This window comes from Arabidopsis thaliana (assembly GCF_000001735.4).
Source record: "Arabidopsis thaliana chromosome 1 sequence".
Lineage (NCBI taxonomy): Eukaryota > Viridiplantae > Streptophyta > Magnoliopsida > Brassicales > Brassicaceae > Arabidopsis > Arabidopsis thaliana.
Genome location: NC_003070.9, coordinates 25,317,803 through 25,331,709, shown reverse-complemented (window position 1 = coordinate 25,331,709; position 13,907 = coordinate 25,317,803). Strand labels below are relative to the sequence as shown.

The 13,907-nt window shown below is 38.0% G+C and overlaps 3 protein-coding genes across 5 annotated transcripts; 1 reads left to right on the top strand and 2 right to left on the bottom strand.

Moving 5' to 3' along the window:
- The first annotated feature begins 248 nt into the window (after positions 1-248).
- On the top strand, positions 249-4,428 carry AT1G67580 (Protein kinase superfamily protein). Of its 2 annotated transcripts, NM_001160984.1 has the most exons (7): positions 331-2,459; positions 2,993-3,128; positions 3,215-3,303; positions 3,496-3,607; positions 3,701-3,807; positions 3,884-4,086; positions 4,199-4,426. In NM_001160984.1, exons 1-6 carry the CDS (start codon positions 745-747, stop codon positions 3,981-3,983), a joined length of 2,259 nt encoding a protein of 752 aa, NP_001154456.1. In that variant the 5' UTR covers positions 331-744; the 3' UTR covers positions 3,984-4,086; positions 4,199-4,426. The 2 variants fall into 2 exon arrangements, with proteins under 2 accessions (NP_176925.1, NP_001154456.1); NM_105425.5 differs by having other exon boundaries at positions 249-2,459; positions 3,884-4,428.
- AT1G67570 (zinc finger CONSTANS-like protein (DUF3537)) lies at positions 4,424-6,572 on the bottom strand. Of its 2 annotated transcripts, none has more exons than NM_105424.5 (4): positions 5,916-6,572; positions 5,394-5,825; positions 4,999-5,317; positions 4,424-4,914 (listed from the first exon to the last, which is right to left on the bottom strand). In NM_105424.5, exons 1-4 carry the CDS (start codon positions 6,390-6,392, stop codon positions 4,772-4,774), a joined length of 1,371 nt encoding a protein of 456 aa, NP_564899.1. In that variant the 5' UTR covers positions 6,393-6,572; the 3' UTR covers positions 4,424-4,771. The 2 variants fall into 2 exon arrangements, with proteins under 2 accessions (NP_564899.1, NP_001322354.1); NM_001334316.1 differs by having other exon boundaries at positions 4,452-4,900; positions 5,916-6,570.
- Positions 6,573-7,128: 556 nt separating this feature from the next.
- Positions 7,129-11,906, bottom strand: LOX6 (PLAT/LH2 domain-containing lipoxygenase family protein). The gene is made up of 9 exons (NM_105423.3): positions 11,406-11,906; positions 10,300-10,574; positions 9,988-10,222; positions 9,533-9,865; positions 9,354-9,439; positions 9,166-9,279; positions 8,791-9,095; positions 8,440-8,706; positions 7,129-8,352 (listed from the first exon to the last, which is right to left on the bottom strand). Exons 1-9 carry the CDS (start codon positions 11,782-11,784, stop codon positions 7,593-7,595), a joined length of 2,754 nt encoding a protein of 917 aa, NP_176923.1. The 5' UTR covers positions 11,785-11,906; the 3' UTR covers positions 7,129-7,592.
- Between the last annotated feature and the right edge of the window lie 2,001 nt (positions 11,907-13,907).

The following is a 13,907-nucleotide window of genomic DNA, read 5'->3' as shown; positions in this document are numbered from 1 at the left end:
AGTCGTGTGACTATCCCACGAAAATAAAATTGTTTTGCCAATTTGATGGTAAAATCTCACGATAAAAACTCAAACAATAACAGCCTACCAAAAAAAAAACTCAAGACCATAACATGTTAAATTTAAATAAATAAATATATTTTTGGTTTCAATAATATTGTCGTAGAAGTTTTAAAATATTTTAGAGATAAAAATAAAAAGAAACACATTGATTAATTACAAAAGTTAGGGGCTCCTTATACCTTTTTTTTTTTCATCAAGGGGCTCCTTATACTAAAACAATAAAATAGAGGGGGCGAATACAAAAACACGATTTTAGAGACCTAAAGCTTTGAGCTTTCGACGAGAAACTTTCTTCTCTCTCTCTCTCTCCGCCATTGTTCGTTCCCTCTCCACGGTAATCTATATCCACCCGTCGTCAATCGGAACTTTACGAACTCCTTATCAATCGTATTTTCACTTTCCAATTCTGAGTTCTCTTCTCGTTTCGTCCTCTCTTCCTCCGTATCCACGGGTCTCGCTTTCGGTTTCTAGGGTTTCGCGGTTCTGATCACAAGTTCTGCTTCAATTGTAAGCGATTTGATCGCAAGTAGCTGTTAAATCGGTGCGTAATTCAACTTTTGAAATCTCAAGGTTTAGTCTCTGCAATTCTGATTTTGAACACAGCTAGCTAGTAGCAGATTTAAGAGTTCGTCAAATTAGGATTTTGGGTTTGTTTGGGTCCCTTTCTCACCGAAGTTCTGTATGGCGGCTGGGAGGAATATAAGATATCCAGACCATGAACTGAGAGACCAGGAATCGAATTCTAGATTTTCCAGGCGGGATAGTGCTTATGCGAACGAGGATTATAATCATGTTAGGAACGGTGCTATTGATAATGGAAAGGGACGGGTTAGTAATCTAAGACACGGGGATAGAGATAGAATTAAGTCTGGAGCTAGACAGGAAGAGAACAAAATGGTTAGTAGTGGGTTTCGGTTATCGAAGAGCAATCCAGGTAGTAGAGAAGTATTTATCGATCTTGGTCCTAAAAGATGCGGGTTTTCAGCTAGGTCTGTGGACAGGGAACCAGGCGAGCTCTCTAGTGAGAGTGGGTCGGATGATTTGATTGAGTCGGAATCACTGGCGAAAGTTAATGGAGTTGTGAAGGAGGTAGAGAATAGAGCTCAAAGTCCTGTGGAAAAGAAGAGAAAGTTTTCACCAATAGTATGGGATAGGGATGACCATGAGAGAAGTAATTTGAGCAGAAATGAAAAACCTGTGGAGGTCACTCCTCTTCCTCCCCCACCACCACTAGTTAAGAGGTCAAGCCAGTCACCTAGTGTCAGTTGTGGTGGTAATTCTCATTATTCACCTGCAAAGAGTGACATGCATCAAGATCCTGTGGAAGTTGGTGTTTCTGCGGTTTCTATGCCTGCTTTGTCACCTTCGGTAGAGATGTCCTCTTTGTGTGTGGTAGAACAGTCATCAAATGCTGAGCAGGATGACAAACAAGAGCATGCAACACACCTGGAAGAGGATGAAAACATGCCAACACGGCATATATCATCCTCTAGGTGGGCTGCTGGTAATAGTTCTCCAACTGATGAAGTTGAAATAGTAGAAGAAGTTGGGGAAAAGAAAAGGAGGAAGAAACCATTTCCCGTGCAGGGGAGATTTCGCAATACCTCTCAAACACCTGAGGTCGGGGAGTTAGTGAGGGAAGGTTATAGATCATCTGATTCCGATGAAAGGGGGCACCATTCTTTACCGGGAAGCAGAGATGATTTTGAGGAGAGAGATGCTGTTAAGAGTGACAAGATGGAAATAGATGAGGAGGAACACAGAAGAGAAAACTCTGTTGACAGCCTTAGTGAAACAGATTCAGATGACGAATATGTACGGCATGAGACACCTGAACCTGCCAGTACTCCACTGAGAAGTATAAACATGCTCCAGGGTTGTAGAAGTGTTGATGAATTTGAGAGGTTAAATAAGATCGATGAAGGTACTTATGGTGTTGTTTATAGAGCAAAGGATAAGAAGACAGGCGAAATTGTGGCATTGAAGAAGGTGAAGATGGAAAAAGAAAGAGAAGGTTTTCCATTGACTTCTCTTAGGGAAATTAACATCCTCCTTTCTTTTCATCATCCATCAATAGTGGATGTTAAAGAGGTGGTCGTGGGTAGCAGCCTTGATAGCATATTCATGGTGATGGAATACATGGAACATGATCTTAAAGCATTGATGGAGACAATGAAGCAGCGTTTTAGTCAAAGTGAAGTTAAGTGCTTAATGCTTCAACTTTTAGAGGGCGTCAAGTATCTTCACGACAACTGGGTGCTTCATCGAGATTTGAAAACATCTAACCTGCTTTTAAACAATCGGGGTGAGTTGAAGATATGTGACTTTGGTTTGGCTCGGCAATATGGCAGCCCGCTCAAGCCTTATACTCATCTGGTTGTTACGCTTTGGTACAGGTAAAGTGCGTTTTTACCCTATTCTTGTTTATAAAAAAATTAAGTGGTGTTTACATTTACGATTGTTATTTGAATTCTGGTGGACTTTCTTGTTTTTTTTTGGCCATTGTTAGTATAACATTAGGTGCCACGTCTCCTTTCTGGTATAGCTGTACTACACCGTACTCCCTTTTCTATTTCTGCACATTAGGATCAATGATTTTAAAGTCCTGTTTTTAAATGGTGTTCCAAGGTATCTGATATTTGTTCCAATGGCACCACAAACTTGAGTTTTGTGACTGCCTTGGATCCTTATCTTTCCTCTTTGAGAATAGTCTTCATAATATGCCAGCTTAGCCATTAAATACTTAACACTTTTGCGGTATTTGCTTGGACACCACGTACCATGAACCAACGTAATCTGGGCACATTAGGAAATATACGTGCTTCAACTTCCTTGACTTGTTTTGTTCCTTGTGTTGACTCTCCCTTCTTGTTTTAGCAATAATCACTTCCTCCGGGACCAAGCCCAACGACTGCATTTGTTTTTCCAGGGCACCTGAACTTCTCTTGGGAGCAAAACAATATTCTACAGCCATTGACATGTGGTCACTGGGCTGTATCATGGCAGAACTATTAATGAAGGCGCCATTGTTCAATGGGAAAACGGAGTTTGATCAACTTGACAAGGTATTTTAAACATCGGTTTTGATTTGGATCTCCAGCCATCCTGGGACCACATACAGCTTATAAATTACTCCTTCTTTAATTTACAGATTTTCAGAATCCTTGGTACTCCCAATGAATCTATTTGGCCTGGGTTCTCTAAACTACCTGGAGTCAAGGTCAACTTTGTCAAGCATCAGTAAGTATTTATAGTTCCTTTTATTTTCAGTTTATATGGAAGGATAACCTTAGTATATGCTTAAAGTCTCTAATATTGTTCCCAGGCTTTCTAGCTTTAGATGATGTGGTGTGGCTCTCTGACTCATTAGTGGATTTATATTGTTTTCATAGTTGTTATGTCACTCTTCTCACCGCTTACCTGTACTTTTAGGTATAACCTATTACGTAAGAAATTCCCAGCCACTTCGTTCACTGGTGCACCAGTTCTGTCCGATGCTGGGTTTGACTTACTGAACAAGCTCCTAACGTACGATCCTGAAAGGGTAATAGAAAATATATATCTGTTGCATGCATGTTAATCCAGTATGCACCTTAATTGTTCCTTGACTTTTGGATCTCTGTGGCTTCTTCTGCAGAGAATAACTGTTAATGAAGCTCTAAAGCATGATTGGTTCCGCGAAGTCCCTCTGCCAAAATCCAAAGATTTCATGCCTACTTTTCCTGCTCAACATGCCCAAGACAGGTACTGAGGTCTATCTAAACTGAAACGATCAGTGGTTGACTTTAATTCTGTCTCTTACTTTTTCTTCTATGCCTAGGCGTGGGAGGAGAATGGTAAAGAGCCCTGATCCTTTGGAAGAGCAACGTAGGAAGGAATTAACGCAAACCGAACTTGGGTCTGGCGGTCTGTTTGGCTGAAGTACAGCACACCGGTCGAAGATAGCAGTTGGAATACAACCTTGATATTCTCAAATACCTTGGAATTACCACATTTTAGGCGAGGGCTGCTGCTTAAGCGGAGGTTGGAATATTTGTATCTCAGAATATCATTCATGCTTTCTTTATTCACTTTGAGGGTCCGTGGTGATTTGTGAAGATGATTTTCCTCCTTTCGCCACTGAGAATCCTTGCAGGTTTAATGTGTTCACAAGCTAGGCTGGCCAGTTAGTGCTATGGCTTTCTGACAGTGCTTGTTTTGTAAGACAATCTCCAATGTATAGCTCTATATCTTACTCTAAAATAGAGTTGCTTTCTCTCCAATGTATATTTCTATTTTCTAGTCTAAAAAAGAATATTTTTAGAAATATTCTATTTCTATTTATATACTAATACCTTTTAATTATATAATTTACAATTTACTCCATATGTTATAAATTTGCAAATTGCCATAAAATATGATATTATTTATAAAAAATCCAAATGTTCGGACATATTTTGAGAGTGAACAAGTATGGATTTTACAAAAACGACGAGTCCAACAACAGGATCAAGATCAAGAAACTCCTCCTCCATCTAGTACAATATAGCTTTGTACACTCTTCACGTAACCAAGTTAAGAGAGGCTCGCGGGAAAAAAAAAAAAAAAAAAAGTTAAGAGACGCTCATGTAAGTATATCTTCTCCTATCAATTGAAGAATCTCACTATATGGCAGAAGGTAAAAAAGCTATGCAATAATGCATGATACACCAACCCTTTTTTTTTTTGGTCATTCAGTACCGAAAACTACAGTCTTGCCGAGTACAAAAGTAACTAGAGAGAGCTCAATGAAGAATATTGTGTTTATCAAATGCCTGTCTACTGTCCACCCGAATATCGTTATCCCGCCTGGATTCATCTGCAAATACAACACTGCAACATATCATCTAATTAGCTATCATCATATCTGAGTTTAGCTGTAAAGGTACAAGTAAAAAAGGGCGAAACAAATCTCACCGAAAGCTTGTCGTTTGTGATATGAGGACATGGACATATAAGAAGGAAACTGGTTAGTAACAGGCATCCTCATGTAGTGATCCATTGATTCCACATCACTATCTGAACGGGAAATCGGAAAGGAGATGGGCGGATTCGTGGTAGCCTCCAAATGAACTCCACTAGGAGATGCCCTTATCTGAGTTGAATCTGTAGACGAGCAAGACATCATCGCATGCCATCTACTTGCAACTGATGCTATTGCTTGAGCTCTGTGTGATATTTTTGTTGCTGCGTGTAGACACAAAATGATTCCAACAACTTGGACAACCGCAGAGACCTGAAAACATATCATGTTCCAAGCTTAAGCTCACCACATAAGAACATAACAATCAGTGAATAAGAAGAAGACTTACTGCAAAATCACCACCGTTTATATAAGTGATACGCCCACTATACGCAGTGGTCTGAAAAAGCGTAGTAAACTGGCTAGCTGTGACAACCAGAAACTGTAGAAGCAGAAAGATGCGGAACCTATGGCTTATTTTCGAAAGATAATGACGCAAACGCATATGCTCATAGATGAAAAGAGAGATTTCAGACTCCCCTTCTAAAAGCTTTGCATAATCTTCAAAGTGAATAACTTGCAAGTTACATACTAAATGAAACATAGCACTTGCAGCTAGAAAGATAGTGCTTAAGTAAGTCCACGACAAGATCATAGACAAGAGAATTGCAACAGATAACCATGGCTGGTCATGAGGCACATAATACATTCTGATGATCTCACGAACACCCTTCAAAGCAAAACATGGAAGTGACCAAACTGCAAGCAATCTTACAGAGTTCTGCAACACAATAAGAAAGATACAAACTTTGAAGTAAGTATCATCATCACATTGCAATCTCAAAAACGAAGAGAAAGTAGAATAAATCACCAAGATTTGTTGAATGTATTGAGCTTTGAGACGATCCATTCGACCACTAAGTTGATCAACAAACAAAAACTTTCGAATCCCATGTTTTCTCAAATTATGAGAAACGCAAAGCAGAGAAACACCAGCTAACAACGCCTGCGAAACAACGATGTTGAGCTCGAAACTCTTGTACTGATATCTCTCACACCCTAAACAATGACCTAGCTCCAACACTGTCACCGGAAGCACCAAACCAATCGATAAAAACACGATCCAAGACAGAACAAGGCTTTGTTTAGACGATTGATTAAACCCAAGGAGCGTCAAAAACGTCTCTAACCATTCTAGCGTTCGGTCTAGATCGTCGTTAACACCTTCTCCTCCTCCGCCGCCACCGCCGCCGTCGATTTCCGGCGAAGGTCGGTCTTGATGATCCTGATTAGAATTGAGCAACAAAGGCGTTTCAACGGCCGGTGATTGTTGTTGCTGACTCTCCATCAGAGTTTGATGATACGTTTATGGAAGGTCTCGTTAATGGCGGTTTCGATCTCATTTGAAATCGCCATCTACAGAATCAGAAGACTCTCGTGATATCGACGGTTATGATTCATTTCTCCGATTGATCTGAAAATTGAATTTTTTAATTTGAAGAAATAAATCCAGGAATCGAGGGATTTGGCATTTAGTTAGCGGTGTGATTTGGGAGGGGAAATTTATAAACATCAATTACTGGTTTACGATGGTTTTAAGCCGTTAGATTAAACAACTCAAAGTGGGGTTAGGTTTGAAGTTTAACGGTCGATGATTGATGAGGAACATATATAATAGAGTAAGACCAGTACCACCTGATTACTTTCTAGACGTATATTGTTGTTTCATCACAATATGCTTAGATGGTCCGATTTAAAGTTTCATTAATATCATAAATTAGTGACTATATAAATTTATATATATTTTAAAGTTTTTGTGAGGAATTCAAATTGAAACATTTTCAAATAAACAAATACGAAAGGGCCAAATACCAAATAGATTATGAGATGGCTGAGGGTCGTCAATGATATTTTTACGGGCATCGTTATTAATCGTGTGATGGGATCAATGATATATAGTTTTTGTTGTAAACTATATGAAACTTATTTCCTGAGATCTCAATCTTGTACTATTATGCATTCTACTAAACTGCTTTTTTTTTTTTATCATACAAATAAAAAAATTAGAATTTTAAAATAGTGTTTATGTGAATTATTCAAACGTGTGAGTAATATACTAGCTAGGAACATGAAGCGCATATATTAAAACCAGCTACAAGATCTCATTGTTGGTCGGCTAGTCACAATTTTTTGTCCAATAAATTAAACTTGGTTTTTTTCAGCTAGATAAACTAATAAGATCCATTCACACATCCAACCTTAAAAAAATGAACATTTTTTTTTTTGTTAAAGTGGCTGAGCGACTGTGTGGCTTCCTCACCGATGAGGCCGTCAACTTCAAAAAATATTGCAACTAAGCTCTGCTCCAACATTAGAGTATCTATAGCCAGTGACTCCATGTGGCCGTCAACCTCAGTGAGAGATTATTAAACCTTCTTGTGCATAATATTATCATTGATACATTGGAAAAAAAAAAGAAGTAACCTCATATTAGAGACTCTACCAGCATATAAGACATAATAATGATACAAATCTGTTGTGCATACATCTAAATGGAAATGCTGTTGGGAATACCACGGCCAGTGACTCCATGTGGTGAAGTAGGGAGAAGTAGTTCATAAGGAGGCATCCCAGCACCTGTTCTGTTCTTTAGTTTCTTGTCCTTGTTTCTCTCGTTGATCGTCTTCTCTATCTTCACAAGTTCTTCCGAGAACTTGTTAAAATACTTAACCACTTGTTCATCTTGGAACCAATGTCTTTGCACTTCTCTCAGCTCGATCAAGTACTCTTCGTCAGGGGAATGCGTTGAGAGCGTTTCTTGGACCGCCATCACTTTGGTTGCTTGGAGCTGTGTCGGTAGAGAGCCTAGAAAGCTGTATTGAGGGTTTCGCATGAACATTTCGTAGTCCGGATCAGTTTCTTGCGGTATAAGTTTCCTCAACAGGGTAGGTCGGTTTGGGACATACCCTCCAAACGGGTACTGTCCGAAGTTTATGGCTGCGTGTTGACCCGAGGCGATCCATATCATGTTGGTTAGTATTTGGGACAAGTCTTGTGTTGTGTTGAGTTTAGGCCACCAAGGCTCGTCTTTCTTGTCGTAATGACCTTTGTTCTTGATCTCATCCCACCAAGCTTGCAGCTCAAGGTCAGATGTTATGGACTTGGAATCAGAGTAAAAGTGTTTAACATAAGATTCCACTAGGTCCTTGATGGCTTTCCAGATCAAAAGACCGTCTGCTGCATATGGATAATCGTCAATCACAAGCCTCACGCCACATTCGGCTGATGAATCCTCTTCTGCCATTCCCCTGTAAATGAAGCCAGAGACTGCATTAGCGAGAGATTAAAACGGAGTAGTTTGTTAGTTTGTTATAAACAAAGCAAAAATGTTTAACCTCCGAACAAGATCAGCAGGAAGTCCTTCCATGTCAAATCGCCACATGCTCTTGTACGCTGCAGAGCTAAGTTCCATTGCGTATTTTCCGGGAGTGAAGCAACTTTCGATGATTCCTCCTCCGTTGATTAAGCTTTTACGCGCACGAGCATTGATTTCAAGCGTGTAGCGCATATGAGGATGAAGTAGCTTGTAAACCGGATGCATTGTACTCAACTGTCTGTTAGTAGCAATGATGTAAGGCTCCATGGAAGCATGAGTCCTTAGCCTAAGATAGTTGCCAAAAAACACAAATTATGTACTGTTGAAAACATCAATGGAGACTACAAAGCAAGGAAGTGACTTAATTTACCAGTGGTTCACAAGTTGGTGAACACCAGCATCATTTGAGCAGACATGAGCTTTGGCTAGTTTCCAAATCCAGTGAGTAGTAGCGTCATGTCCATGAGTATAAACAAACTTGTTCTCGGATTCGGCTGTAGGAGGCAGCGAGAGCTCTATGGCCAATGGCCGCAGGGCTCCATTCTTTGAATAGAAGAAGATTGTTCTTGAAGCATATGTCTTCCTTGGATCTTCTTTGATAGAGTTTATCTTCTCTACAAATGGCAAGAGTATGTCATGGTAATCCACAAGAAACAATCTCTTCTCCTCAAGCGCCTGCATTAGTCGCGATCAACAAGATGAGAAGATTTTATCTCAACCAGAAAAATGTACACTAATAGCTAACCTTTTCTATAGTAGTTCCATAATGTTCAACTTCTCGAGCTATGATTTCTTCTGTGAGAACAGATTCTTGAGGTCCATATAGAGCCGGGTCAAGATTGCTTCGAATTGGCAGCTCCTATCAAAACATTTCAAAAGTTTCAAAAACTCTTCATAGAAGATTTTTGATTCAAATGGTAAAATGAAACAAACCTTTAGTAGCTCAATGTTCACAGGGTTGACACCAGCAAGAGCTTGACGTCCGAATTCATTATCTCGCAGCCACGCAAATCTGTCCCCTGAAAACAACACATAAAAGAGGATTCAAAATATGTATATGGTTTAAGAAAATGATATTACTCTGAATGAGAGAATCTCATAGACAAAGTTACATTTTATAACGGCTGGAGTGTCATATTTTAGCAGTGTTTCAGTAACGTTGAGGATCCCATTCATGAAACCGCCGATAAAGCCGCCAAGGCCAGTGTCTTTTGGCTCAGTATGTCCCAAGACAATGTTGCTTTTATATAAATTATCGATATCCGAGAAGCATGTGAAGGGAATGTCTAAGTTTGACAATGCTGCTGCAATAGATGGTACAAGATTGTGGAAGAGAGCCTTAAATCTCCCTGCTCTGAAGGTATCTCTCTTGATTTCCTCGAAAACTTCATCTCTTGGAACATAAAATTCTTCCTTCTCCTTTCCTCTGCTCTCACACGGTGGATCTGAATGAATTCACCAAGTCAAGAACCACAAAAATGTCTCACACTAACTTATATATTACTACACAAAATGTTCTCTCTATGAACCATAACTATGCAAAGTGAGTGACAGAGAGATCAATCACCTTTTGAAACGAGAGGCCGGCCGGTCCTGCAGCGTCTTGGGTAAGGCGTCTCTGGAACACCTAGAACTGGCCTAACTCGTTCTGTTTTACGTGGATCTCCCAAATCGTTGTAAACATCGTAGTCATAAATTCTCTCATGAGGTTTTCTCTCGCCTTTTCCGTCACCACGGACACTGACCAAGTCCTTTTCCCGTAGTTCTTTAATCCCATCCGGAGTCTCGGAAGGTAGGCATGGCTATGAAACAATGGTTCCACTTGTTAGCAAAACACATTTTAAGACACTTCAATGACGTAAAGAAGAAGATATCTCACTTGACTTCTAAAGATAATCCTGGCTTGAGGATTATCATTCTTAGAGTGAATCCAAGTGTTTGCAGGGAAGAGAATGGTGTCAGTGGAATCTTCGATGATAATTTCTGACAAGCAAATCTCAGTGGAAAGAAGATTGGTGACAAGAATGGCACCAGGTTTACCAAAGTTAATCGGGACAGTGAAATCGGCTGTGAATACGAGGTATCTCGGATCTTTCACAGCCTTTGGGAGTCCCATCACAGGAGATTCTAAACTCTTTCTGCCTTTACCAGTTTCTGCAAAATATCAAGAAGCTATTCATATACATATCTAATCTCTATACGTAACATGTAACTAAAAAATGTGGTAAGCAAAACAAATATGCATTAAATACATTCGGTGACGTGGGATTAAGAAAAGGGATGATGAAACTATGAAAAGTCAAGAGTCTTTTTTTTTCTTTCTAAATTATTTAAAACTCTCAATAACTTTATACCGACCCTACGCATTTACATTTGATTTAATAATTGTGTTACAAAGTACTCAAAAACTATGGGCCAATTACCGAGAGGATACTACCGAAAAAGAACAACCGGGTTGATAAATTTGATGATCTGCCTTATAAATGAACAAGGCAATCTAAGAAAATAATAATGTACAAAAATTGGTGTAATGTAAGCTATGCCTAATTTCAGATCTAGCAAGTAAGAAGAAAGATTCGGTTTATCATTTGGTCGTAATATAGTAATGAAATATACAATCTTTAGAATGACCAACTTGTTCAAGCAGAATGGTCATTGATAGCAAAGGAAGGATAGAATTAGAATTATGATTGGCCGATGGGCCTTTTAACTAATCAATTATTATGTACTAGTAAATAGCTGTCATCTTGAAGGTAGCAAAAAAAAAAAAAAAAAAAAAATCAAGAAAGATTCAAGAAAACAAAAAATGCTAGCAAGAATCAAAAGCTAAATCTAACACAATAAAATCCAAAGAAGAAACGAACAAAATTGGTAACCGTAACTCAAAATCTAAGTGATCAGTTTAGCTTTGTTCTCTAGCTCAAAATAGTAACAAACTGATTTCTCAAAATCTAAAAAAGGAAACTTGAATTTTAGATAATTTACCAGGATCGATTTCTTCACTGACAAGCTGAATCAACATCCCTTGACCAATAGCTTTCATGAAAAGCTCTAATTGATGCTCAAATCTCTCTGTTAGCTTCTCTTTGATCTTCTTCCTGATTTTCACAACCGCAGTAACAGTCTTCGATCCCGTATACTTAGATCTTTGCCATGGAAATTGAGAAGAGTTTATTAGTGGTTTGTTTGTACTTTTTTTGCCGTCTTCTTGATCCACCGCTTTTTCTTCACGGCTGATCACAGCTCGAACCTGTCTGGATATAGGAACTCGGTGTTGTTTACGACATGAAAGAGCGGAAAACGCCGGAGATTTAACTAGGCTGACGCCGTTGAAGTTCGTCTTTACCGGAGATGCTACGAACATTTTTACTTTTGTTTGGAGTTTGGCAGTGTGAAGAGAGAGATAGAGAGAGATGATAAATAAGGCAAACGAGAAACGTTGCTCGTGGACCTCGTGCTAGAGGACTGAGTCAAGGAAAAACGGTGACGTTTTGTGTTAGTTTTCACTTTTCGGACAGGATAATGTGTTTGACCGTGAGAGAGTGTCGTCACTTCCACCCCGTAAATGGGTTGTGAATTTACTTGTCACGTACGCGTGTAAGAGCGCGTGAGAATCAGACTCCAAAAACCAAGTGGTATGACACTTTAATTTCTTTTGGTTAAATTTTTTGTCAACGCTATAAAATATTTTTCTCTTTTCTAACATAAAAAAACATAAATAACTTTTTGTGTGTTATATATGAACATGTTGTTAGCGAGGTAACGTATATAACAGATCACTAACGTTTTAGAAGGCACAAGTGGAACAATCTTCAAATATCTCAACGAAGCCACCTTGGTAAATCTCCTCTGGCTTTACATTCTACGGTGTTTTCATATAAGAAGAATTGTTTTCCACAAAATGTATGTTAAATCTGATTATTTTTTTATTTACACAGAACGTATGGATCGTCTTTCTCGAAAAATTGACCGCTTCTTGTTTGTACGCAGTAATGTACGGGTGTGGCTTGCTTGCTGCGCCTGCACCAAACTTAATTGTACTATAAAAAGTGCATGTTGATGTCAAAAAATAAACCCAGTTTGGACATTAAAAACTCCGACCACATAACATGCATATACTCATTGGAGGCAATGACCGCCGTTAAGTTTAGGTTTATTTTATATTTTAATTATGCACATGCTCGTTGTATTCCTACCTAACAGAATAAACAAATTATTAAACTTGGCGATTTCTTTGAACGGTACATAAATCCTCAAATCTCTAAATTGTAACTTTTCAATCTTATCGGTACGTGTTTACTCCAAGTGGTAGTAAATTAGTCGTTCCTACTTGTAAAAAAGTTGCAAGTCAGAAATCGATTCTTAACAAGCGTTGAAATATCTAAGCTTTTTCATCTCGCCAATCGAAATAGTGTTTATGTTTTATATCCATTAAAAAAATCGATAAATGAGTTATTTGATGGCTACACTCATCCTAAAAGAACTCGTCAAGTGGTAAAATCATGAATTACACTTTGATTATAAAAAAATGGTATCAGTAGATATATACTTCGAATAGCCGATGTATAGTCAATTAATATTAGTCGAAAATACGATGTACAGTCAATTAATAATAAAGTCTATATCTCTCTCTCTATTTTTCTTTCTTTTTATGATGTTTAATTATGTTCTTTAGTGATAAGCTTATTATAGTATAAACTAATTCTCCAAACCTCTTGGTCTTTCATTAATTTTATAAATATTTACAAATGTTTCATATCCATTCAAATTATTACACCTTGTCTGAAATCTGAATTAAATAGAGGAACCGTGTGAACATGTCAACTGTGACCGAACCGCATATAAATATGAACAAAAACGATGACTGGGAGATCCATTTTACATTTGCGATCTTAAATTCGAGTCATGCCAACCAAACTACTGCTTTTCTGCCATATAATAAAATTTAAATAATTTTTATATTAGAAGAAAGAAGAAATAATAATATGGATCACAAACATACAATATGTTTCTCGTGGACAAGTTCTAAATAATCCGCCTAATGGTATAATTTGGACATAAAATATGTTAAGACTGTCAATTGTCATGTGTGGATGCACATCAGAGTTATGATATCTCAAGCATGCCCTTCACGTAGCCAGCTAAGATCTTTGTATCTGCAATTATTTTCTTCTGATTATGAGAATCACAATCCTCTAAAAGATTGTAAAACAATATTCTCTCAGTTTTAAATCATTTAAACATTTAGGAGTTTTGTTTTTATATGTATAATCATTCTTTCTTAATTAACCATACTATTTTTAAAGAGAAATTCTAACAACAACTTTTTTTTTGAACAAACCGATAGATTCATGATATTAATAGTCTGTAAATTTATGCATATACTTTATTGATTTGTTGGTTTTATCCTTAATAATTTCTCTTCTTTTTCTCTCTTTTGAAATCCAAATCCATTGATGTTATGTTAGGTAACCAGTCTACTTCAAA